At 36.7% G+C, this 24,138-nt stretch overlaps 2 protein-coding genes and 1 pseudogene across 4 annotated transcripts; 2 read left to right on the top strand and 1 right to left on the bottom strand.

Annotated features, from left to right (window-relative positions):
• Positions 1 to 365: 365 nt before the first annotated feature.
• LOC103966708 (RNA demethylase ALKBH9B) lies at positions 366 to 3,689 on the top strand. Of its 3 annotated transcripts, XR_670216.3 has the most exons (7): positions 367 to 685; positions 863 to 1,441; positions 1,987 to 2,072; positions 2,252 to 2,562; positions 2,699 to 2,770; positions 2,872 to 3,238; positions 3,374 to 3,689. XR_670216.3 is itself a non-coding variant. In XM_009379901.3 (6 exons), the coding sequence occupies exons 1-6, from the start codon at positions 502 to 504 to the stop codon at positions 3,170 to 3,172; spliced, it is 1,533 nt and encodes a 510-aa protein (XP_009378176.2). In that variant the 5' UTR covers positions 367 to 501; the 3' UTR covers positions 3,173 to 3,689. The 3 variants fall into 3 exon arrangements, 2 of the variants coding, with proteins under 2 accessions (XP_018507774.2, XP_009378176.2); XM_009379901.3 differs by having other exon boundaries at positions 2,872 to 3,689; XM_018652258.2 differs by lacking the exons at positions 2,872 to 3,238; positions 3,374 to 3,689 and having other exon boundaries at positions 366 to 685; positions 2,699 to 2,774.
• A 7,236-nt stretch (positions 3,690 to 10,925) lies between these two features.
• LOC103966745 (protein WUSCHEL) lies at positions 10,926 to 13,070 on the top strand. The gene is made up of 3 exons (XM_009379952.3): positions 10,926 to 11,785; positions 11,895 to 11,998; positions 12,483 to 13,070. The coding sequence occupies exons 1-3, from the start codon at positions 11,323 to 11,325 to the stop codon at positions 12,891 to 12,893; spliced, it is 978 nt and encodes a 325-aa protein (XP_009378227.2). The 5' UTR covers positions 10,926 to 11,322; the 3' UTR covers positions 12,894 to 13,070.
• A 3,772-nt stretch (positions 13,071 to 16,842) lies between these two features.
• LOC125475835 lies at positions 16,843 to 19,420 on the bottom strand (annotated as a pseudogene).
• Between the last annotated feature and the right edge of the window lie 4,718 nt (positions 19,421 to 24,138).

Below are 24,138 nucleotides of genomic sequence, written 5' to 3'. Positions count from 1 at the left end.
CTATAAAACAAAATACATGACATTTCAAATTAATCAAACATTATAATATGTAATCACTAGTATAATTAATCAAACAACATTGCAAGTAATCACTAAGATAAAAACGAACGAGTTTCTCATCTAATTTTCTTCTACATATCTTTTTTTTCCTAATTAATAGATTAAATAAATTAGAAGGATTAAACACCGATCAGGGGCTGCCAGATCTCCACACGTGTCCAATATTCTCACAGAGGATTTCAAATTCCAAATCCCACCCGGATGGATCCAACTTTTTCCCCACCCCTTTAAATACCAAAACCACCCCTCCACCCTCACCATAATTACTACCCCTTGCCGAAGGTTTTATAGTCACAAAAAGAAAAAGGTTTTGTCCAACCCGCTATATATCCTCTGTCTGTCTTTTAACTCCAAGCAAAAATCCATCAGAAAAAATAGACTCCAAGCAAAAACATCCACTCACCGAGTCAACTCGCCGGAACAACCCAGCCCCACAAGTTCATGACTGACGACACCTCCGATAACTACCGGGTCGAACCGGTCGACCCGGTCCTCGACGGTTATCATCCCTCGGAGCTCCAAATCGCCTCGGAGTTTCTCTCCATCTGGCTCCCCTTTCTCACCAGAGATCTCTGCCAGCTCTGTTCCGCAAAACTCACCGATCGCGTCCGCTCTCTCGGCCCAGGTACGAATTCTTTCACTTTCTGTTTGTTTCCTGGGAAAATTTAGGGCTAGAAAGTGTGTAGAAAGTAAAAAAGGTCTCTATCTTTATGCTGTACTGTACACAGATAAATTGAATTTTGAATTTTGAATTTGTGTTTCGGCATACCCTTATTGGGATTTTGTGATATGGGAATTGTAGAACTTGGTGGCGATTCGATACCTGTTAACCCGGATGAGAATTCGAGTGATTTGAAACCGGAGAGCAAGGAGTTGCAGGTGCGTAGTGATAATGATATTGGTGAAGATAATCATGATGATGACACAAGTTCACTAGGTTGGAAAGACGGAGCTCAGGGGCTATCGGAGCCCGACCCTGAAGCTTCTAAAAGTGGATTGTGTCCTGAATCCCCCTTATTAGAGACTCCAAGCCATCGGATGTCATGGGCCGATATGGCACAGGAAGATGAGCTGGAGGAAGAGGAAGAGGAGGAAGAGGAAGAGTGTGAATTGAATAAGCGGGTGGTGAATGTGAATGACACGACTGGAGAGTTGAGGATTACAAAGTCTACATTGTCCAGGGAGCAGAGGGAACACATTAGGTTTATGAATGTTAAGAGGAAGAAAGATTATATTTGTTTGGAGAGGGTTAATGGGAAATTCGTTAACATTCTCGACGGCCTTGAGCTCCACACCGGTATCTTCAGTGCAGCGGAACAGAAGAGGATTGTTGATTATGTTTATGAGCTTCAAGAGATGGGCTGGAAGGGTGAATTAAAAGGTTAGTTCTTTGCTTTTGGAATGCCAATACAGTGCTGGATCTTCGTGTTGATATTTCTTCTTGTTTACATACATGAGGTATATATATCTGTAATGTTTCCAATAACATGTTTATCTATTTACGATGACTTGAGACATAGGCTTTATGGTAACCCTTTTATTGCCTAGCTAGAATGTAAGTTGTCTGGAATGCACATAATGTGTTTGGTTTTCTTTTATGAATTTACATCTATTGTGTTCCTCAGATTTATTTTGTAATCGGTTTAGTTGTAAGTTGCCAAAGAACTTTTCAGTGGTATGTATATGCCAACTTTAAGATTCCCCGTCTTTTCTTGTTGAGTTGTAAGTTATATTTTATTATACTGAAAATATGCAAAATCTATTATTTAGCTCAAACTTGTTTTTATGTGAGTTAATTCTGTTACATGGAACTTACTAAAGTGTTTTTGGATTTTCTAGTTGCATTCTATTGTATTGATGTTTATTTATTTCTTATTAGGATAGGTATTATACCACTTTGGATAACCTATTCTGGAATTCTTGCAGCACGTACGTATACAGCACCTCAAAAGTGGATGAGGGGCAAGGGACGAGTAACCATTCAGTTTGGCTGTTGCTACAATTATGCAGTGGTATGCCTTTTGCTATGGCATTTAGATTTAATTTCAATTTATTATTTGACTAACATTTGGTAGAAATCAGCTACATTATTATTCTCGTGGGCATAATTTCTGAACTTTGCTCAAGGAACTATATGTCCTACTGATTTTAATGTGTTGCACTTGCATCTGTTGTGCTATGTTGGTTGCAGGATAAGTATGGTAATCCACCTGGTATCCTCCGCGATGATGTTGTTGATCCCATACCTAATCTTTTTAAGGTGATCATTAGGAGGCTGGTAAAATGGCATGTGCTTCCCCCGACCTGTGTACCTGATAGTTGCATCGTCAATATATATGATGAAGGGGACTGTATACCTCCGCATGTTGACAACCATGATTTTGTTCGACCTTTCTGCACCGTGTCCTTTCTTAGTGAGTGCAACATAGTTTTTGGGTCAAACTTAAAGATCATTGGTCCTGGCGAGTTTGAAGGTTCATTTGCCATTCCCTTGCCAGTTGGGTAAGTATCCCATCCAGATTCGTCCCTGCACATTCTCTGCCCTTGTTTAGATTCTACCTATTGTTTGTCATTACATCTATGTATTTTGATATATGCATCAACCGTTTTACTTAATAGTCAGCATTTTTCCATGCAGATCTGTTCTGGTTTTAAACGGAAAGGGGGCTGATGTAGCTAAGCATTGTGTGCCTGCAGTACCTACAAAACGGTAAGAGTTAAAACTCTGCAATATAATTTTGTCTTTTTGTGGTTGCTTGTATTAATTATTTGTCTTCAGGATATTTACCTGCTCGTTATTGTATATCGTAGGATATCAATCACATTTAGAAGAATGGATGAAACCAAACGGCCGAATGGTTATGTTCCAGAACCTGATCTACAGGGTATTCAACCACTATCCTTTGAACAGGACAAGAAAACTGGATTACATTCACCTAGGAGCGAACGTGGAATGAGGAGGCAGCCAATTAGAAGAGCGGGTAACTCCGAAATTAGGGTATCTGCTGACAGACGTGAGTTCCACTCAGCGCCCCGCGACTCGGGATGGAGTCGACGTGGATCCGGAAATAGGTGGAACCGGGGAAGGGCCAATGTGAATTTTGAGAGCTAGTTGATGATGGCTAACTTCGTTGCCAGTACAAGTGTTGCTGTTGGCCCCTTCCAACCTTTCGTCAAGGTTCTTGCACTTAATTTCTGAAAGAGATATAGGAAACATATTGATTGGATTTGTATCTTTCTACATCTACTTTAGGCATGTCAACTGTGCTTTGGTTTATCCTTTAACAAAAGCAATATGCCTGTTTGAGTATAGATGGAAGTTCAGACTCATGCGGCGAAGGCAGTGGACATAAATGCAACTTGCTGGAATGCCACCACAGTTCTCTTGGGATTGTTTTTCTATAGCTTATAAGGCTCATCGCGTAGCGCTATCGGCTTTGTGAGTTTAAAGCATATGGGTGAGTTGTACTATATAGTGGATAAATCAACTTGAAGCTGGTTGGTTGTAGCATATTGCTGCTCATATGTCCCAGTAATTGGATTGCAATCTATTGAGTGTGGTATTGTATCCTTCCTCGGTTTTACGTTTGTGAACCGGATTTCTTTATGCATGCTCAAGTTTACTAGTATTTGAACGTCCAGAATTTCTGGCCGGTTTCAGCCGTATATTTGCATTGTTGAGACGAGAATGAAATGCAGATTGGTAAATCGGTGTTGGTTTACTTTTTCCTTCTCTCTTTTCGTTACAGACGCTGTTGGTATGGTAAATTTGTATTTACTTTTTCCTTCTGTACATTTACAAAGAATGCCTTTATTCATATTTCATACTCCCTTCGGCCATGATTTCGAGTTCTCATCTCCATTACAACGCGGTGCAAATAATTTTACGAGTTATTAACATTCTAAAAAAGTCGTTACTTGGAAAATATGGGAGGAGCTTTGGTGACTAGTTTGAAGTGTTAAACTCTCAGAATTTTATTAAAAAGAAAATTTTATGGATACTGGAGACGCTAACTTGCACCAAATTTTGCATCCAACAAAAACTTGCATTCTGGTCACTAATTAATGTGGCTAGCTCTTTTTTGTTGTGAATAAATAAGGTTGCAATGTGTTTATCTATACGCAAGAGAACTCTTTCTGTGAGAATTTTTTTAGTGTGCCGGGAACACGGTTTGGTACACAAGTATTATAATACAAGTTGAAATTCTTTTCTTCAAGTTTCTCAATAATCTCTCCTTGTAAAGCGGGATGTATTTCCGCACACTAAAAAATCTCTTCTTCTTGTCAACCATTCACATAATATTAAATATGGAAAATGAAATAATTTATGATCGCACAATGTATGATGAACAGTCACGATCATGGAATGCCTAAGATCCTCAGGAAAAGGATCCGACGAGTATCCTTTTCCATTAAATATACCCATTTATCCTCTTTTCCATCTTAAATAACAGATTTGATACTAATGAGACTTTTTTATTGGTCTTTCACTTTGTCTCATATTTTCAATCAATCCCTCATTTTACAGGAGATGGATTGTCTGCCTTCCCATTTCCATACTCTTTCCATGCCCTCCTATTTGTGTAGTCGCGATTAAGCTACGTCAACATTTTATATTCTATTATTTTTTGTTTTATTATTTCTATAAAAAATTAATATAAAATATTGATATGGCTTAACCGTGATCATACATCACAAGAGAGCATGAAAGAGTATGGAAATGGAACGGGAGACAATCCACCTCCCATTTTACATACCCTGCTTCTTTTTCGTTCTTTTTAACTTCCAATACACGCATGTACTATCTTTTATAATATTAATCACAGAAAACACTGCATTTACTGTCATAAAAATTGGTGTTTATATTACTACTCAAGTACTATCGCCTTATGCAAATAGTTTTTTATCACAATTGTGAAAATGTATTGAGTTTTGCATGACGTTATGAGTTCAAATTTCATCGGTGACTAATTTAACATTTAATTTAACAAAATTTGACCCAAAAAAAAAAAATAAATATATATATATATATATATATATGTAGCGTTATAGTTGTTTCCAAACATTCTGTGCATAGATGTTTTTTTTTTTAATTTATTAACAAATGTCATCAATGTAATTTTAACTCATGAGGTCCTCCAACAAAGTAAAATTTCACTAATCGTGGGATTTATGTAGCTTTTCACCCTACCATAATATGGCTCGATCGAGGTGTTTATTCAACCTTATATATTTGAGGATTGTATACATTAATACTACATACATATGATATGATATGATTTGATTGTATGTTGGGTTAGATCTAACACGTTTACCCCACAAAATCTATATGGCATTAATTCTGCTCTTTCATTTTTTCTCGATCAACCGGGACTCAAGTTCAAACTTTGAAATTTCTTGTCCTCCTCCTACCATTTAGAGTTAGTCAAACCACAAGACCTCATTATATTACAAAATGTATTATCCACATACTTCATTTATTTTTCACACATTTATCTTAATTTTCAATTAGAATGAATAAATTAAAAAAAAAAAGTATGCGAATACTACCACCGTATATTTATTTCTCAATTAAAAAAAAAGAAAATTGAAAACACCTCAACACAGAGAGGTTTGAACGTAACAGTGTCTGATGCTGTGGTCCAATAAAACCACAAATACTCAATTTAAATGCCAAATCAATTATATATATATATATGCGTGGGGTCCACTCTAGCTTTCATGGTCCCATACCTACTACCCTAGTGTTCTGTAGAAACAAAGCATATTAAACCACATGAAAAGGTAAACTGCGCTCAGCTGCCATCAAACTTCAGAAGCTCTAGCATGCAGTAGCAGCCTGTGTACCTAGCCAGGCTGCTACTAGGCAAATAGCATTCATATAATAAGTGAGAGATTCTAACCATACTAAGCAAGTTTCTTGGCTTGCATATATTCAACATAGTAAAAAAAAAAAAAAAAAACAAGGTATTTAAAATGAAATGCACTATTGCACTTATTTGTATAGGATTTTGTAGTGTACATGCATCGGTGTATACATCTACATACATCTATATTTGTTTGAATCTTGACTGTTGGATTATTAACTGTACATCTAAATCTCCATTCATCAGATACTTAGACTGGAGTACAATATAATTTTGGTATATATATGGATCCTTATTATGAATGAATATTTCAAGGACAAGAATATGAATTAAGAGAGAAACTTGTGGCTAGGGTTTAGTCTAGAACTGTAGTTGCAAGTCTTTGTCTTAGACTTAAAAAAAGGAATAAAAAAGAGAATGAGACTACTTACTATGGCAGTCTAGAGAGAGAGAGAGAGAGAGAGAGAGAGAGAGAGAGATCTGGGGTGATATTATTGAGATGTATCTTGAGAGAGATATGGGAAGAAAATGACATCCGAAGATGATTACCCGAAAGAAAAGGGAGTGTACTCACAGCGGCTATGCACAGCACACTAAGGCCAGTCAATTATTAGGTAAGCAGTTCAGAATTTTGGATAACAAGGGGGACAGATATACAACTTCACTGGTAAATCAAGTCTAAAAGTTGATCACCAAAGAATTGCAAGACTGACTATCTTCTCCTCCTATTGGCTTTGGCTAATTGGAGAGAGAGAGAGAGAAAGAGAGAGAGGCTCAGAGTCCTAAACCCTCCATGTAAATGCATGATAAGGAAAGGAAATCTCATGATGATAGTACTGTCAAAATCAAACATATTATGCAATCTGTAAAAATTGAAATGTGAGAGAGACGGAGGAGGAAGAGAGATAGGCATGTACAACGTCAGTAAGGATTACTGAGAAAGGGACTGGGACTGGTTGAATTCAAGAAAGAATGCTTCAATTTGGCCAAAATATTGGGTAAAATTCATCAAAAAAGAAAAGTTGTGTGTAAAAGGATAAAATATGTAAACTTGCTTCTTGTTGGTTTGTAAAGTATTGGACTTCTTAAATAACATACGATTAGCTTGAACAAGTTTAAACTAGTGAACCAAGGAAAAAAGGAGATGCAGTACTAACATCAATACAAGCTCTCATAGGTTAGCAATGTGATAGATTAAGGGTTCGATTTCTATCAATATAACTATAAAGACGTACAAGTTAAGTGTAAAACTAATGCTTCCATTTGCCCATTTGGCCAAAAGTTTAGAAAGGAGAAAGATGTAGAGTTTCTTCTTGTTGGGTTGTAAAGTATTGAAAACTTTCTAATAAAATGAGAATGAATGACAAGATTAAAATAGTTATCCAATGAAAAAAGAGAGAGATGCAACTGCCTCCTTAATTTTCTGTTGGTCTTTAATGATCTCATAGTCGTGTTAATATCAATACAAGTTCCCATAAGTTAGCAATATATAGATTTAGGGTTCGATCTCTGCCAAGGTGACTATTAACACGCACAAGTTCTTGCTAGCTCAGACAAGAATGTTAATGAAAGCCACTAGGGTTGGTGAGGGTGGGTAGGGTACATGTTTAAGGTTTATGGCATTAGCTAGGGTTATAAGTCTACTTAATTAGGCTATTAATTCACATAAAACCCAGTTGAGGTTTATGGGATTAGGGTTAGTCTCTTATTTGCAAAGCAAAGATGCATGGGATAAACGAGGAATATTGATATGAATTATGTATTAGGATATAAGACCCATTTGGGGTTAGGGTTCATATCATATAGAGTGTGGTAGATTGCGTGTGCATGTGAGAATTATAGAGAGAGGATGGTAGAAGCAAAGCGGCAGTGGCAAAGAATGATGAAGCTTTTGATGATGATCCTAGAGACTGAGACATGCATGCATGCATGAGAGAGCTCCAGAAACCATGACACACACCATACTTAATGCTTTGGCATTTATTTTGAAACGCGTGCTCCGTAGCATAAAGGACTATACAGACATGATGACACCACTGAATTCTTTCTTTCTTTTGCACTTTACTCCTTGATATTTGCTCTATCATCCGCATCTCTCATCTCTCCCTCCATCTCTGTACAGAAATAGGATCATCACTTCCTACACTTGTGCTTGTGCAACACTCTTTTAATTAATAAGGTTTCTTTCATAGTTAAGGTATGTTTATAACAGTAACGTTTTTAGGGTTTGCATGATTAAATTCTAGTTGGTTAATTTTGTTCAATAAGTTATTATGTTAGAGCTATGAAGTATAATTTTTTACTTATCGTGTTTTCTACAACATTACTAAGTTTGTTTTATTTGATTGTGCTTCATGAGATTTGAACTCAGTCACACGTCATTTTCCAACAATAGGCACTACAAGAGGCCCCCAAATATTGTGTCGCCCCCTATACCTTGTTTTCGTCACCAAAAGTATATGCAACGAATTAGGATCTCATCCAAGTAGATCATCTTTCCTTACTAGACCAAATGATCAGAGTGAGCAAAATACTGCAAACTGTGCAACCGCAAAAAAAAAAATTGCAAACAGCAGGTTAGTGATATGTACATAATTTTCATTCTAGGGTTTATGCTTTAAAAAATAAGTTAAATTTTGCATAACCAGGCACATCTTCAATTATCCATAGAAATACCAAGATTGTACCTGAACAGTTAACAAGACACGAATTCGCACAAAAAATTGCGTTGTTTAGTTGAAGCGTATCGGTTCGGGTTGATAACAGTTGCACCCACTCAGTACAAGAGCTAAGATAACAGTTGGGTTCAGGTCAAAACTAACAAAAAATTCTTACTCTAAGTAATCTGGTGCGTCATTGTTGAGTGGTGAAAAACACATGGAAAAGTGCTCACGTACGCAACACATGATGAATTTTGATAATATTTCTAAAAGAAGATTAATATATATGTTAAATTAACAACATTTTTAGTTTTGATGGTATTTCGCACACCCCTAATAAAAATCTGGGGTTTGTGAAAAATTCTTTTATAGTAATTTCATAGGCAACTAAATTTAAATCTAGATGATGATTCAGACTCCCTTTTCCTTTTTCATGCTCCACACAACTAAAGATACATTGAAGAGATAATCAAAGAATGCTTTGGTTTTTGAAAGACGATGCTAACATTATTTTTAGCCTCGGACTTGTTTTTAAAATTTTATTGTAATGACATGCATGTTCAAGATGTATTTATGTATTTCTTGCATTGGACTTCTTATTTGAAGAATCTATTGGGATGTATTATGTGCTGTGAAGTATTATTGTGATACTTTGTTTTGTTCTTAAAAAGTATAAGACAAAATCATAGATTAGTTTTAAAATCAAGTTTTCGTCAACGGTTCACCCGTTAACAGTGCTTTTACGAGCGTTTCAGGTTCGGGTTGAGCATTCTCTAACATACATTGCTCAACAGGTTGGCATTCGATGTCACATCTGTTGTGCCTACTGTCTTTGCTTTAGATTTTTACTGTTTTCTCTTCGTGTTTGTAGAAGCCGTGTAGTGGTTTATTTCATTTGTTGGTTGTGCTCTCTAAATTAAGGAATTGGTCAGTAAAGAACATGTACCCGTTATGGCACCCTCTTGTATTGTTTGATTTTTTGTCAACTAAATCCTTCCATTGTTTCTTGTAAAAAAGTTATTGCTAAACGGTTTGTTAACAAATGACCCGTTATCCTAATGTGCAAAACTAGTCATGATCTTTCAAAGAACATATAAAATTCTATTGTTGATCATATATAACTACTCTTTCACCAATAGCATTGTGATCATATAATTGATCTTAATCTTTCATAAAGGTAAAAACATTAGTTTCAATCAAAAGTATAAATTGCAGTACATGCATATGTTACCTTAACAATAACGAACACTACGAAATCAGGGGTAACCAATTGGGGATCACTATATACTTCAGAAACGCATATTGTTTGTAAATACACACACACACACACACACACACATCTTGAACATTAGTTTCAATCAAAGAGTATATATAATTTCTGTCAAGAATTAGATTTGATTGGCACAAATGAAGTACTGATTTGGTACTGAGGTGTTTTTATAAAAAGTGGCTATCAAAAAAAGCTGAGCTCAAAAGGTGTTTGGTAAACACTTAAAAACAGCTTATCTTCACAGTTTTGGGTAAAAAACAAAAGCTGAAAACAGTGAAGCAGCAAAAATGAGCTTATTCTCACAGCACATCAGAAATAGTTTTTTTCAAAGCACAGCAATACCAAACCAGCCCAAAGATGAACATAAGAGGCTAGCTAGCTAGCTAGGAGCTGTGAGTAAATTGCATTGATTACCATGTTGTATTTGGGCTAGCTACTTCTCCAGTTATTCTTCAAGGCTGTATATAATATATCCACCTATATAATCTCGGCCCAGGACATGTACATATATAGGTCACAGTAGATTTGCACCAAGCCTAAGCTCTAGCATTACTACAAACTACTGTAGGTTGGAATTCCTAGAGAAGATATGAGAGCTTAAAAGTGGGGTAAAAGAACCAAAGAATAGAAACCCTAATGGGTCTCAAAGTACAGTTTGGAACCTATATGTAAGGCACAGAGAGAAGTACTTCATCAAGTTCAATTTACAGTTTTGCCCATGACAACCCTAGCTAAGTACAGGAGTATCTTTGTGGTTCTGGGGCTAGCTGGCTCCCTTCGCCTAAAGATAATAAAATAGAACTGAAATATATTGATCTCCCCATTGAAAGAAGAACCTCTAAATCACTCACTCCATCATTTTTATGGCCGGCCGTTCATTCATTCATTCAGAACCCTCTTTTCTTTCTTTCTTTCCAATCCATTATATCACTTCATCATCATATCATATTATATTATTCTCTCTCTCTCTCTCTCTCTCTCAAAAAGTGCATCAAAAATAATAATTTCATGTATACCTCTTGGTCATGCCTTTTCAACCAAGTAATTTTTATGCCACTGATGCCCTCCCTTTCTAATCCCTCTTTTGTCCCTTCCCTTTTCTATGAACCCCTTTCACTCTCTACTCTCCCTCTGTCAACTTCAGTCTTTCTCTCTCAGATATTTCTCTGATTTCCTCCCTTCATCTCTCCATGAGCCCCTCCTCACCTCCCCCTTCCCCCTCTTAATTATAACCCTTTGATCCCCAATCCCAACATTATTTTCAATTTCATGTACTTCCTCTCTCTCTATCTCACCTACCTTCTCTCTCATTCCCTCATCCTCTCTTCCTCATCACTCCAACTTGTTTGCCTCCTTTTGTAATGTCCTTCCTCTCTATCACACCGTCTCTCGAGTTCAAACCCTCCTCTCATACCTTAGGATAATTTAGAGTAGAAATTTCGCTCGTAATCAAAAGAATCTCTCAATGGACCCTCAACAAAACCCAAATGAACTACTAGATGGCGGCAACAGGCAGGGGGGCGGAGTCATGTGCAGGCAAAGCAGTACGCGGTGGACACCCACCACTGATCAGATAAAAATCTTGAAAGACCTATACTACAACAATGGCATTAGATCACCCAGCGCTGAGCAGATTCACAGGATCTCTGCTAAACTGCGACAGTACGGCAAGATCGAAGGCAAGAACGTTTTCTATTGGTTTCAGAACCACAAAGCTCGTGAGAGGCAGAAGAAAAGATTCACTTCTTCTTCTGCTCCTGATAATCACGCAGCACCACCAATGCAAGCTGTACCACCGCAAGCCGATAATATCAGGCAAAGATCATCAGGGTTTGGGATTGATATTAATGCAACTGCTGCTGCTGCTTATGAACAACTACCCATTAATCACCACAGCAAGTATTCCAACATTTCTGGTTCACCAGCTGGTAATTAGTTAATTAATTAGATAATTAGAGACTGACTTTTTCACTAACTAATTTATTAAATTTTCCTACTTTTTTTTAGTTTTTACTATTTGGTTTATTTTATATGTAGGGTTTTCTTCTGCATCTTCTTCTTCAGTTGGTGTGAATGTTTCTGCTGGGGCACAGATGGGAAACTATGGTTATGGATCCATGGCCATGGAGAAGAGCTTTAGGGTAAGTTTATATTTGTAAATATATATATATATATATATATCTATATATTTATATTCATACACAATAATGAATTAATGCAAGAAGAAATGAAAATACTTGCACCCATGTGAGCACAGTAGTGCAAGTTTAATCATCAATTTATCTACAACACAAAACATCATAGAGTGATTTGAAACTTCCTATATTAAGGAAGAAAGCCTCTGGCCCTTTGTTTCCTTTAAGCACTAGAAATAAATTTCCCCATTTCTCATGTTAAGCCAAACTAGTTGGACCCCAATAAAACAGTACATATTCTATTCCACTCCTGGTACTAAAATGAATAACAACAGTTGAAAATGTATATTTGCAAACCCGTTTAGCCAATTTGGTTAGAACAGTGTACTCTCCCCCTCTGCACTCAAGATCCCTCCCACAGTTTAGATGATTATATCATTTGTTAGTAAGAAAATTTACATTTTATTTTTACTTTTTGGGTTAATTGCAGGACTGCTCACTATCATCTGGAGGAAGTACTAGCATCGGTCATGTTGGTGGATCTAACTATAATAATTTTAATCACAGCCCTGGATGGGTTGGTGTCGATCCATATTCCTCACCCTACACCATCTTTGACAAGAGATCACCATCAAAACAAGTGTTTGGTGATCAAGAAAACATGACGGAAGAAGAATATTACAATCAGCAAGCTTCACCAGAGATTGAGACTCTCCCTCTTTTCCCCATGCATGGTGAAGACATCCATGGTTTTGGCAACATCAAGTCCTCCTCCATGGAAGGCTACTACTCCGGCTGGTACCGCTCCGACGGCGGCAACGATGGTGGGTCTCGCACTTCCCTTGAGCTTAGCCTCAATTCCTACAGCCACATGACCCCTGATTGCTTCAGATCATGTTAATTATATGTAATAATAATATTCCTCCATGTCTCTAATTCTAATTACTTCTAGCAAGCTAGCTGCTATAATATCTTAATCTATGATCAGCTTGTAATTGTGATCAGTATGGCTACTACCCTACTATCTTATATATGATTAACTCCTACATATTTTAAGGCTTTGTTGGCTTTAGCTATTTAATTACGTCAAAAGTTGTTGGGCTTTGACACGTGTCATGCAAAGAACTTAATCTCCTGATTTATTAGCTTACTTTTAACTTTTAGTTGTCCCCTTCCCGTGAATATTCCATGATAATTATTTGCTAATCAAGATGCATGTAGTAATAATAATAATAATAATAATAATGATAATTCCATGATTCATTCATAATATAGAGAGATGTTAAGTAGCAGAAAGACTTTGCAAGTGGTGGAAAAAAAGTTAAGTTTTTGCATGATAGTGTGAGTTTGAATCTTGTTGGGGGTTAATCTAACATTTAAGCTAAGAAAATCTATCATTTGACAGAAAGGAAAAAAAAAAGGTAACAGAAGGACTTTCATGAAACCGGGTTCATGGTCATTGTAACTCTCTAGGCCATTAATAAAGTCATGTAAAAAGTCTTATACATGATCTCGTATTAATGGTCTAAGATGTAATGGTAATAGTGAATCCATTTTATATAAGTCATCATTAATTAGGCAATTTGTCAGTTTATATTGTTCAATCTTCATCGTCAGCAAGAACATGATCCAATGGTCCAAGCTTTACTGAGAATGGTATGCAGTCACCTTCACCGAATTGAATAATGTATTAATGACCTAGTCATTTTCAAGCACTTACCAGTTAATTAAAACTTCATCAGTAGAAGATCACGAAGAAGATGATGGTAGATGGAGATTTCAATCTGAAAGGCCTGCACTGCCAAGTGTGACGTAATTTCTCGACAGAAATTTAAGCTGGGGCCCTTGAACTTGAGGGTAAACTACAGTGCTTTACGTTAAGGGTTTGTTGTGTATACACATGTGTCATGTGCGTGTAATGTCGAAAAGATTTGCCAATGATATGAAATGGGAGCGTGGAGAAAAACGTAATATAGAAAGACATGCTGTTAGGGCAAAAAAGATGAAAGTGTGTGTGAATGTGTTTGTATATGCGGCCGTTTTCATAAAGTAGAGGCGGGAGCTAGTGGTAGTGGGAGGAGTATATATTTTGAAGTTTGAACCCTCTCGGTCTTGGGAAATTCCAAAATATTCTTCTTCTTCTTGTTTTTGGTATACATAAGTTGCAAATTATTTGTTCATATTTGACTTTAAAATAAATCCAATCAAGACAGAATGTTTAAGTGTTGATCCAATAAATGCAACAATGTAATATTTGTTCATATTTGGTCTTATTATGGAAAATGAGAGTCATTCCGGATCTTTGTGTTTGAAGTCCCAAACCAAGACATTTCCCTCATTCAAGAGAGAGAAAAAGAGATCTGGACTGATCAAGTTTTTGGGTTCTTGTGAAGTGGACTAGTAAAATGAGCTAATGAGATTGAATGATTAAAATATAGTGATCTAAATCTCACGATCAGCAAATTCCAAACACAAAGATATGGAGGGAATCTCAAATTTTATCATGGACCTTGCATGGTTCTAGGCTTCTTGCAGAGTAGAATTAAAAAAATAAAGAAGTTTTAATACTTAATTAGTCGCCATATCTTATTGTTTGGACCAACGTTTCATCCCCCCCTTCACTTGTTCTAAAAGTGAGTTCACAAAGCCTACCAGATGCCTCTTCATATGACCTATTGATTAGTGCTTTTGCGGTTATATTGAAGAGAATCAATTTCTGCACCTAAATATAATCGTAAATCAATATACCCCGGCTATCACCATTTAAACTAACTCCAAAAAAAAAAACTTAATCATTATTTAAAGTTTAACATAAGACACTTTCATTCATAAGTTAATTAATAGGACAATTAGGACACAACTACGTAAGTAAACTTTTAGTTTTGTAATTTCAATGAGTTATGTTTGGATACGTGTCAAATAATGATTTGCATGCAAGAATGAATGATTTCTTACATGTAAAGAGCCAAAGACGGTCAATCTGAATTTGGATATCATAATCATTTGATTTCACACCTTTGTATATGTCCATACAGCTAGCATTTTGTTAATATACAGAGTGCATCAATTGTAAGAATAAATGCTCTTAGTTATCTGAGTTACGAACCCTTTATTGCAGTATCTAGTTATTTAACTGCAAGTGAACAACTTTGGAGAAGCCAAAGACAACACCACCAAATGGGTGTGAAATGAGTTAAAACAAAGCACAAAGATAAAATGCGGGTGTAAATAAACAAGAAAATGAGTCACATGATGACACACATTCTCAAAGACATTCACCAACCGAAACATATTCACTCTATCAGTCTATGTACATTCATAATTTTGGGGTTCAGTTTTCTTGCGTCTGGTAGAGCACCTTGTGGGCATCTCCATAAAAGGGGTCCCCATCACCAAGATTTTGGGTGGGATGGCATTCCTTTTTCTGGTTTGACAAAAGTTCAAACTTTATAGCTTAGGAGAAACCCTAATGTCGTTTAGGGCATGCAAGCCTTTAAGAAGAGGATAATACGACTCGGGTACGGCCTCAATCAGGTAACTACAGACAATGCTTCTTGTTCTTCCTTGGTTGATATATATATATATATATATATATATATTTATATTTATATATTATTACAGAGAAAAGATTTAGTTGTGGATCGAAGAAAATCTTTAAAGCTTTCTGTGACTTCAAGTACGTAATGTCCCTAACTAGCAAAATGAGGCATGACATACATCATGCTTTTTGGCCAGTTTCATGTAAAGTGTTTCAAATCCATATTTTCCAAGTTGGTTTGGTTTCCATTTTTATCAGAATTGTTGAGCTCAAGATTTTTACCTATTAATTGGTCCTCACATATGCCTCCCCACATGGTTTTTGTTTTATCTTCCTCCTCTTCTCTTTGAAGGGATAACTCCTTAATTAGCCTCTTAATTTGCATTTTAATTCAACTTGACTTTTCATGAATATTTTAGCAATGTTCTCTGAATTATAGTCTTTGCTTCATTTTGCTGTATGAACTTTTACTTTGGTTTTGAATCCCCCGAACTTTCAATTTGTGTCAGTGTTCCACTCGTTGTTTAGATCTATCGATTATTCTGTCAAATTGAGGATTGTTCTCGTTTATTTTGTACATTAGAAGACTTTGTAAGTTGTAATTTCTCTTAACTTTGTTCTCATAACTCAAATATCAGAATAACAAGTTGTAGTTATCCTTGTGAATGTAACATTTTATTGATGTATATGACCCTCAAAGTTGATCAGTTATATTGCTTGCACGGTATGTAATTAACGGAATATTGTGATAGAATATTTAGAGGGTCTTAACTCTGAAGGACCAAACTAAAAAATTCATCGCTTAAAGTGGAACAAGGTCCAAAATTCATGGCTGTAAAATGCACACAAACCAACGGTTGCTACTTATTAGTCCCCACATCTGCATAGTGTAACCCTATACTGCAGTCCGAACCCAAACCGAAGAACTTCCATGTCACAAAGATTCTTACGTTGCAATACTCCAAACTAATCAGGCATTGTTAAGTGAAAAAGTAAAAATGAAGATTTCATTGTAGCAGTATCTCTAATTCAATCACAAACTGCCATGCCATGCGAGAAAATTAAAATGCATGACAATGCGATTGATTTGAGATATCATCATAATAACATTGTCGTGTATGTAAGTTTTCTCCCGATCAACAACTTGCAATAACTCACGCGTGGGATGACTGACGTCGTCCACAATTCCCCTGAATTTTGGTTTCATCTGGTTATCCAACATAAGCGAAACACCTCTTTTGTCATCAGTGTGAGTGTGGCCTCCACCTCTGATCTGACACTTCATCTCCATAAAACAATTTACAGTCGGGGAAGAAAGAAAGAAGCATATATATACTAATACTATCACAAAATTGGAAGTGATAATTCTGCAAAATTTACATTCAGGTCCCTGACAGTGACTTTACAAATGCAAGGTAATACTACCAGGACATTACTTGCAGAGCATCTACAAACCCTTTCAGAATCTATTTTGTCGGAGTTAAAAAGAATGACTCATAATATGAAGTACAATTGTTTTTTTCTGTTACTGGGGTCCTGGAGGAAAGGACGATATACGACAACAGTTTGATGGAACTCCTGCGGTAACTTCAAGTTTCACTAACAAATTGACGGTTCAATGGAATCTTTGAGCTGCTTTGTGCTAGAAATTTGCGGTGAGATAACCGGAAATTTCTACTTTCTTCCAACGTAAGATCCCAATTTAGACAAATCTGGAATCCAAAATGATAGTTCGGACGATCCAGTTGCAAACATGAGGTTTCCGGGAGCCCATTTGATAACTGGAGGTTCATTTTCGGTGCTCTTCCAGCTTGTGACCTGGATAGGTTACAAACATAAGTTGCACCGGTTAGAAGTGTAAGGTGCACACACAATGAAAAAAGAATATTATTTGTCTTGCTTCTTTCCCGCTCCGAACACTCCAAGCATAGACACTACAATCACCTGAACCTGCCAAAAGTTTAGAAACCATCAATCTGGTGATCATACAGGTTATTTTTGTCATGGATAGGTTTATGGGGAATGCTAGGGAAAGCATTTTCTGGGAAGTCTAATTAATAAAAGATATGCATGAAAATGAAACGACAGCCTTTAAGAAACTCAGTATGAAAATGAGACGGCAGCCTCAAGAAACTATGCAAGAAAAGATGAATGTCATTAAAGCTGCGCAACCAAGAAGATGATTGATATCCCAGAGCTTACTCACATGACATAAAAAATGAAATAGGAGACGTGCATACCTGACATGACAAACATCCCCTCGGGGCTAAAAGAAGCCTCTAATGTTGAATTGCTGGAGACTGGCTTAACATTGTACGTGGATAACTAAACAATAATGATATAGAAGCCATATTAGAAGAATAAACCGTGCAGAGTCTATCTATTTGTTTACATTAATAATGAGTTGTTGAGAACTTACTAGCGTTCCACGGAATGAATCAAGGACATGAATATGTCCACCTGTGGTTGTTGAAAGCATAAGTCTCCCATCGTTACTGAACTTGACAACATTTGCATCCGACATATCTCCCCCAACAGAAAAGATATCAAAGGGACCCTAACAAGATAAAACAGGTTGGGCAATCAAATCAGCCATGCTTAAGTCTACGTAACTGCAAACTTCTGAATTTTCATATGTAAGCAACTAACCTTTTCGTACATTCAGGCATCAAGCATTCTTATGTATCCACCAAAGGCAATTGCAAAAACTAACCCTTGATCATCATAAGCTGTGGCAGGCCTTCCTTGAACGCATAAAGATCCTAAAATACGGGTACATATTATAAACCATTTGAAGAACTAAATTAAATGTACGAAACTGCATCCAATACCTGACACTTCTCTGCCCGTTGATCCCATAGCAGTACAGTTCTATCAAGAGAACCGGAGTTGAAGCAGTCTTTGCGAGAACACAAGCTAAGTGAGAATACCCTAGAAACAAATACAAAACCAATTTTTCCAATTACACATATAAGCTCGCTAAAAGCTACCGCTGGGGGAAAACAAATGGCAATCCAGCCTAAAAAACAAACCTGTCATGATGGCCTTTGAAGTAGCGCAAGTACTTATTGTCATTCAACGAGAGAAGCCTCAAGGATTCTGAATGAATCAATCACAATATCACATTAGTATCTGACCGATTATAAGTAAACGTCATAGATGATAAACATGAATACCAAATACAAAAGTTGAGGTGAAAGCGGTAAAATGCAAAGCATACCATCCCACCCATTTTTGGAAGAGTATATAACAGTTGTCGGATGAGAAGTAAAGCAAACCAAACCAACTCCATACTTTTTACTGTTGATGGTCTTCAAGCATGTTGCGGTGGAGACATCATACAGGCTCGTCATCACTAGCAGTCACTACATAACTATACGCCTTGTGGAAGTCCAATGAACTAATTCTACCATTCTGTGCATAAAAACCCAAACAATGATGTAAATTTTATTTCTTTTTAACACATAACGATATTCTAAACTACTCAAATCTATCAGAAGGGGGATTCAAACTTGGGTGCGAAGAACCCACATATGCAAACCATTACTCAGATTAATAACAGATAAAATTAAATAAAACAATCAGAAACAGAGAGGTAAAAGGAATTACATAGTCTCGGAAAGCTAAACCAACTTCCATGCTATGAATAATTTCCTCCGTCAGCTCCAGAGAGACCTTGTCTTCTCTTTCTGATCCCCTTTTCCACAGAAAAAATCATAACAAATATAATTAAATACAATCAGTAATTATACACTAATTAGCAACAAAATTGAGCGAAAAATATGAAATTTTTCACACCAGCCATTTGGAATTTTTGATATTATGATGGTTTTATCACATATCGGGAAATTGTGGACTTCAGGGAAGCCCTCCGCCGCCTGCCTGCGTCTTCAACCACCGCAATGTGAAGCCCTCCGGCCTCTTTTCTTTAGAGTATTTATCAAATATAGCCAAATATTAGCCCCTAATTTCAAAAATGTCAGTTTTTATAAAAAATTTCAAATATATCCAAAATATCAGTTAAATAGACACAAATACCCTTAAATTTTAAACCTAATAAATTAAAAAACCAAAACCTTATTAGACGAAGAGTTCTTACAGCTAAACCTTAAAATTGGAGGAGACCTAGTGAAGGCATCGACTACTGGTGAAGAATTGTGCATCCTTAAACGAAGATGAGTGTATATGGTTAATTTTTTGCCCTTTTCCTTGTCTACGTTTTCTCTTTGCTTTTGTAGTTTCTTCCTTCGATTGAATATTTATGGAAGAATGAACTACCAATTTTTGTAACATTATTTATCTCAATTTTCCTTTGGATTATATGTGATTTGTATTTAATTTTCCACCTTTGCATTATTAAGGGTGTTGTTCGTGTCCGGATTCTGTTTTGAAGATTATCATTGACTGTGATAGTAAATTGAGAGATTTGTTGTGTCCTTAGAAAGTGCAAAAAGCATATTTTAAGGTTTATAGAATAGAAAATCTTTGTGTGCATATTAGAAAAATTAGTGAAAGCACCACTTGATTATGGCACAAGAATCTTTTAATCAACAACTAGTTATTTGTATGAATTAAGGGTATTTGTGTCTATTTAAATGATATTTTGGATATATTTGAAATTTTTTATAAAAATTGACATTTTTGAAATTAGAGGTTAATATTTGGCTATATTTGATAAATACTATTTTCTCTGTCTAAAACCCACCGACTTTTTCCTCCAAAAAGAATAGCTAACGACATGTCGTTTGGGCTAAAACTAGGAGGTGGCAAGGATTATATGAACCTTATTTATTTAATTAGTAAGGCTCTGCCAGTCTGATGATATTCCTCTTCACTTGAAAGTGAGAAGTCTTAGGTTCAAATCTCGTGGATGGTGAATTCGATACCAAATTAGGTTGTCCATTGTATGACTTAGTTGAACTCTTCATTTAACATGAGTAAAAACACATTATTTAATGAATAAAACTAGTTTTTGGTCTGTTGGTGGGTGTGTCTCAATTTGATTGAAGAATGTCTTAGCTCAAAATGCTTTTGTAGCTGGCAAACAAATTCAAGACAATATTGGTATTGCTCATGAGTTGTTTCATTTTCTTAAACTTTGAAAAGCTACCAATAAATTTGAACTTGCCATTAAGTTGGATATGCACGGGCCTATGATAGGGGGGAATGGGACTTCTTGGTGGCGGTAATGGAGAAAATAGGGTTTGACTCACAATGGGTCTGTTTGATTTTGGGGTGTATTTCTTCTGTCAACTTTGCTGTTCTACTCAATGGACAACTTGGCTCCAAGTTTGCTCCCTCGCGTGAATTATGACAAGGATATCCTTATCACCATACTTATTTCTTTTAGTTAGTGAAGGATATCCCTTATGCTTCAACATGCCAGTGATAGATAGTGGCTTAAAGGTGTTCAGATGAATGCAGGAGGTTCGATTATCTCCCATATGTTCTTTGTAGATGATACTTTGATCTTCCTCATGGCTACACATGACAACTGCAACCGTCTTATCTAGTTAATTGATCATTACTGTTTGGCATCGGGACAATAAGTGAATAAATCGAAATCTAGTGCTTTTTTCGGAGGTAATGTTCCTCAGGCCTTATCGAATGAGTTGACAGAAATTTTGGGCATTGGGAAAGTTGGCGATCCCGGTTCCTATCTGGGTGTCCCTACCATATGGGGTAGGTCAAAGAAATGTGGATTAGCTTATGTGAAGGGCAGACTATTGGGGAAACTCCAGGGGTGGAAACAATCTATGCTATCTCAAGCGGGACAGAAGGCTTTGATTAAGGCGGTGGCACAAGCAATCCTGGCGTACCCGATGAATCTCTTCAAATTCCCTACTACGTTTTGTAACGAATTAGATGCTCTGATTTCCCAATTTTGGTGGGGACAAAAAGGGAGTGAAAACCGAATCCATTGGTTCTCCAAGGAGATGTTATGTAGATCAAAATCTGATGGTGGGCTTGGTTTTCAAATCTTTGCCAAGTTTAATAAGGCTCTTCTAGCTAAGCAGTGTTGGAGATTGATCTCTGAACCGAATACTTTGTGGGCGACTGTTTTAAAAGCTCGATATTTTCCTAATTGTTCTTTCCTTGAAGCAAAGAGAGGAGGGCGAGCTTCCTAGGCTTGGTCAAGTTTATTGGAGGGCAGAGACATCTTACTGAAGGGTGCTCACTGGAAAATTATGAATGATCGTGATGTTCGCGTTTGGAATGATTGCTGGCTCCATCAATCCCATCAGGAAAACCGGATCCATTGAGTATTGTGCCAGTTACACGGAATTTGTGGGTGGAGTCTTTGATTAATCAGGACATTAGGGCTTGGGATATTACTTTCTTGCAACCTTTTCTATCGCAAAGAGATTATGATGCAATTTTAGAAACCCCCATTGTACTCCTATGCTTTGGGACATATTGGTATGGCCTTGTGCGAAAAATGGCACGTACACGGTTTGCTCCGACTACCGTTGGGCAATGACTAATAAATGTCCCTAGGGAGCTTTCATGGCCACTACTTCGGCCACTATTTCGTCATTTATTTGGAAATAGTTGTGGAGTATGCTTGCGCTATGAAAAATTAAGTGTTTTATGTGGAAGACACTTCATGAGGCTCTTGCTACCATGGCAAATTATTTAAAAAAAATCAGCTCCATCTCCTCTATGTCCTATATGTAACACTCATGAGGAGACTATTGAGCATCTCCTCCTTCTCTGTCTGTGGGTTGAGTTGGTGTGGTTTGGCGGAGCTTTGGGTCTGAGGATACAACGTGCGGATGTCATCACCTGGGCATCCTGGCTTTCAGCTTGCTTGGAGACGGCTCCTGGATCGAAGATGGAAAAGCAATGTTTTCTGTCTTATATTGCTTTTACATGTTGGCAGATTTGGAAGACCCGATGCAATTTCTTTTTCAATCATCAACCCATTATGCCAGAGAAGGTAGTTTTCGAAATTTCTAATTCTTTTAGGACATTCATGAATGCTACTCAGTTGCCTTGTACTCAGTCAACCCCTGCCTCTAAATCTCTGGTAACACCGGTCACGTGGATTCCTCCAAGCCGAGGGTTTATCAAGCTTAATGTAGATGCTAGTTGGGAAGTAACTTCCGGATAGGGTTTTGTGAGGGTGGTGGCACGTAATGAAGTTGAGATTTTTTTGGGTGTTGGTAGGTATCAAGTCAAGGCATGGAGTGTGGCTATGGCAGAGGTGGTGGCTGTTAAATTTGGATGTGAATTTGGTCATCAATTGGGTTGGCATTCTGTGGTCATTGAATCTGATTCCTCTGTCACAGTTTCAGGTTTGCGGCAATGGCCCTCACAACGCAGGTGGGAAGCTTTCCCTCTACTTCAGCAGTGTCTTTGATTGGGAGATTCTTTCCATGTCTGTCGCTGGTCTTGGATTCCAAGATCAGCCAATAAGGCTGCACACTTTTTGGAGTCGAGGCGGTGTAGGGAACTGAGCAATTAGGTTTGGCTTGACAGACCTCCATCTTCCCTGATTCATGTGCTTTGTAATGATGGTCTTCCTTGTTCACCCTAGGTCGTTAGGAGGGTAGTGTAGGGAGTGACGTTTTGCATTTGATGCGGCGTCGGGATCCTTGTAACTCCTTGCATTACTTGTTTGTGGTGTCGTCTCTGGTTGCTTGCCTTTTTGTAGGCCTACTTGTTCTCTTTCAGCTTCTTGCCCTGGATATATAATATCCTGTTTTCAAAAAAAAAAAAAAAAACTCATATAAATGTAAAAATAATATATTTTTACGGTGAATGTGATAATTAGTTGTGATAGCTTTACTTTTGGTGAATATTCTTTTCATATAAACGATATTCTATTTTAAATTAGAAGTGATAACAACTCTATCACTTACCTTCTCATTTCAACATTTTGATCTCTTTTTTACCATGTGTACTTTACTACTACTTAATTATATTAAAATCACATTATTCTTATTCCTTTGTTATTATAATTTTAAATTTTAGTTTGTCAATGGAAAAATAATTAAATTTTTAGTTTTTCCGTGCTAGTAGAATACACATGGCATGAGTTGAGGAGGAAATTGAAATGAAAAGGTTGCTAGCACTTTCTATTTTGAATTAATGTAAAGTATGAAGAGGAGATTCGAACTCAGCTTAGAGGTCTTCTGTTATTTATTCTTTTGTCAAATGATAGATTTGTTATATTAGATATTAGATTAGAGAGTCAATAGGGTTTGAACTCATGCTGTGGTGTTAGGACAACACACATCTCAACCACTGTGATAGAAGACCACTTGCAGAGGTCTTCTTTATTAGTTCAGCTAGTTATTAAAAAAATAATAATAAACAGAAACTTAGTAGGATTACGGGAATGAAATAATTGATAATTACAAGAAGAAGAAGAGGAAAAGACTGATCAGTTCCCTGTAAATATGCATTTCAATTTACAATTCACTCTAACTATTTCAACACACACTCTCTGTAGAAATTAAACTAAATGGAAGAAAGGGATATAAAATGAATTGGCACAAACTCATGAATAATTACTATACCCTCACACCCTCACAAATTTGAGATTAATTAAACACTAGCATATTAATTATATATCACATAACTCGCCCCGGATGATCCCGTC

Source organism: the organism of the source record quoted next, unplaced genomic scaffold (assembly GCF_019419815.1).
Source record: "Pyrus x bretschneideri cultivar Hongxiangsu unplaced genomic scaffold, Pyrus_bretschneideri_v1 Contig1, whole genome shotgun sequence".
Classification (NCBI taxonomy): Eukaryota; Viridiplantae; Streptophyta; class Magnoliopsida; order Rosales; family Rosaceae; genus Pyrus; species Pyrus x bretschneideri.
This window is presented reverse-complemented; position numbering and strand designations above follow the sequence as displayed.

Excerpts from the sequence above, each read along its gene's own strand:
- LOC103966708 (XM_009379901.3), top strand. The coding sequence starts at position 502 with ATGACTGACGACACCTCCGATAACTACCGGGTCGAACCGGTCGACCCG. Across the intron at positions 2,563-2,698 it reads GCCATTCCCTTGCCAGTTGG|ATCTGTTCTGGTTTTAAACG; the intron begins GTAAGTATCCCA and ends TTTTCCATGCAG. Across the intron at positions 2,771-2,871 it reads CCTGCAGTACCTACAAAACG|GATATCAATCACATTTAGAA; the intron begins GTAAGAGTTAAA and ends TGTATATCGTAG.
- LOC103966745 (XM_009379952.3), top strand. The coding sequence starts at position 11,323 with ATGGACCCTCAACAAAACCCAAATGAACTACTAGATGGCGGCAACAGG. Across the intron at positions 11,786-11,894 it reads CATTTCTGGTTCACCAGCTG|GGTTTTCTTCTGCATCTTCT; the intron begins GTAATTAGTTAA and ends TTTTATATGTAG. Across the intron at positions 11,999-12,482 it reads CCATGGAGAAGAGCTTTAGG|GACTGCTCACTATCATCTGG; the intron begins GTAAGTTTATAT and ends GGTTAATTGCAG.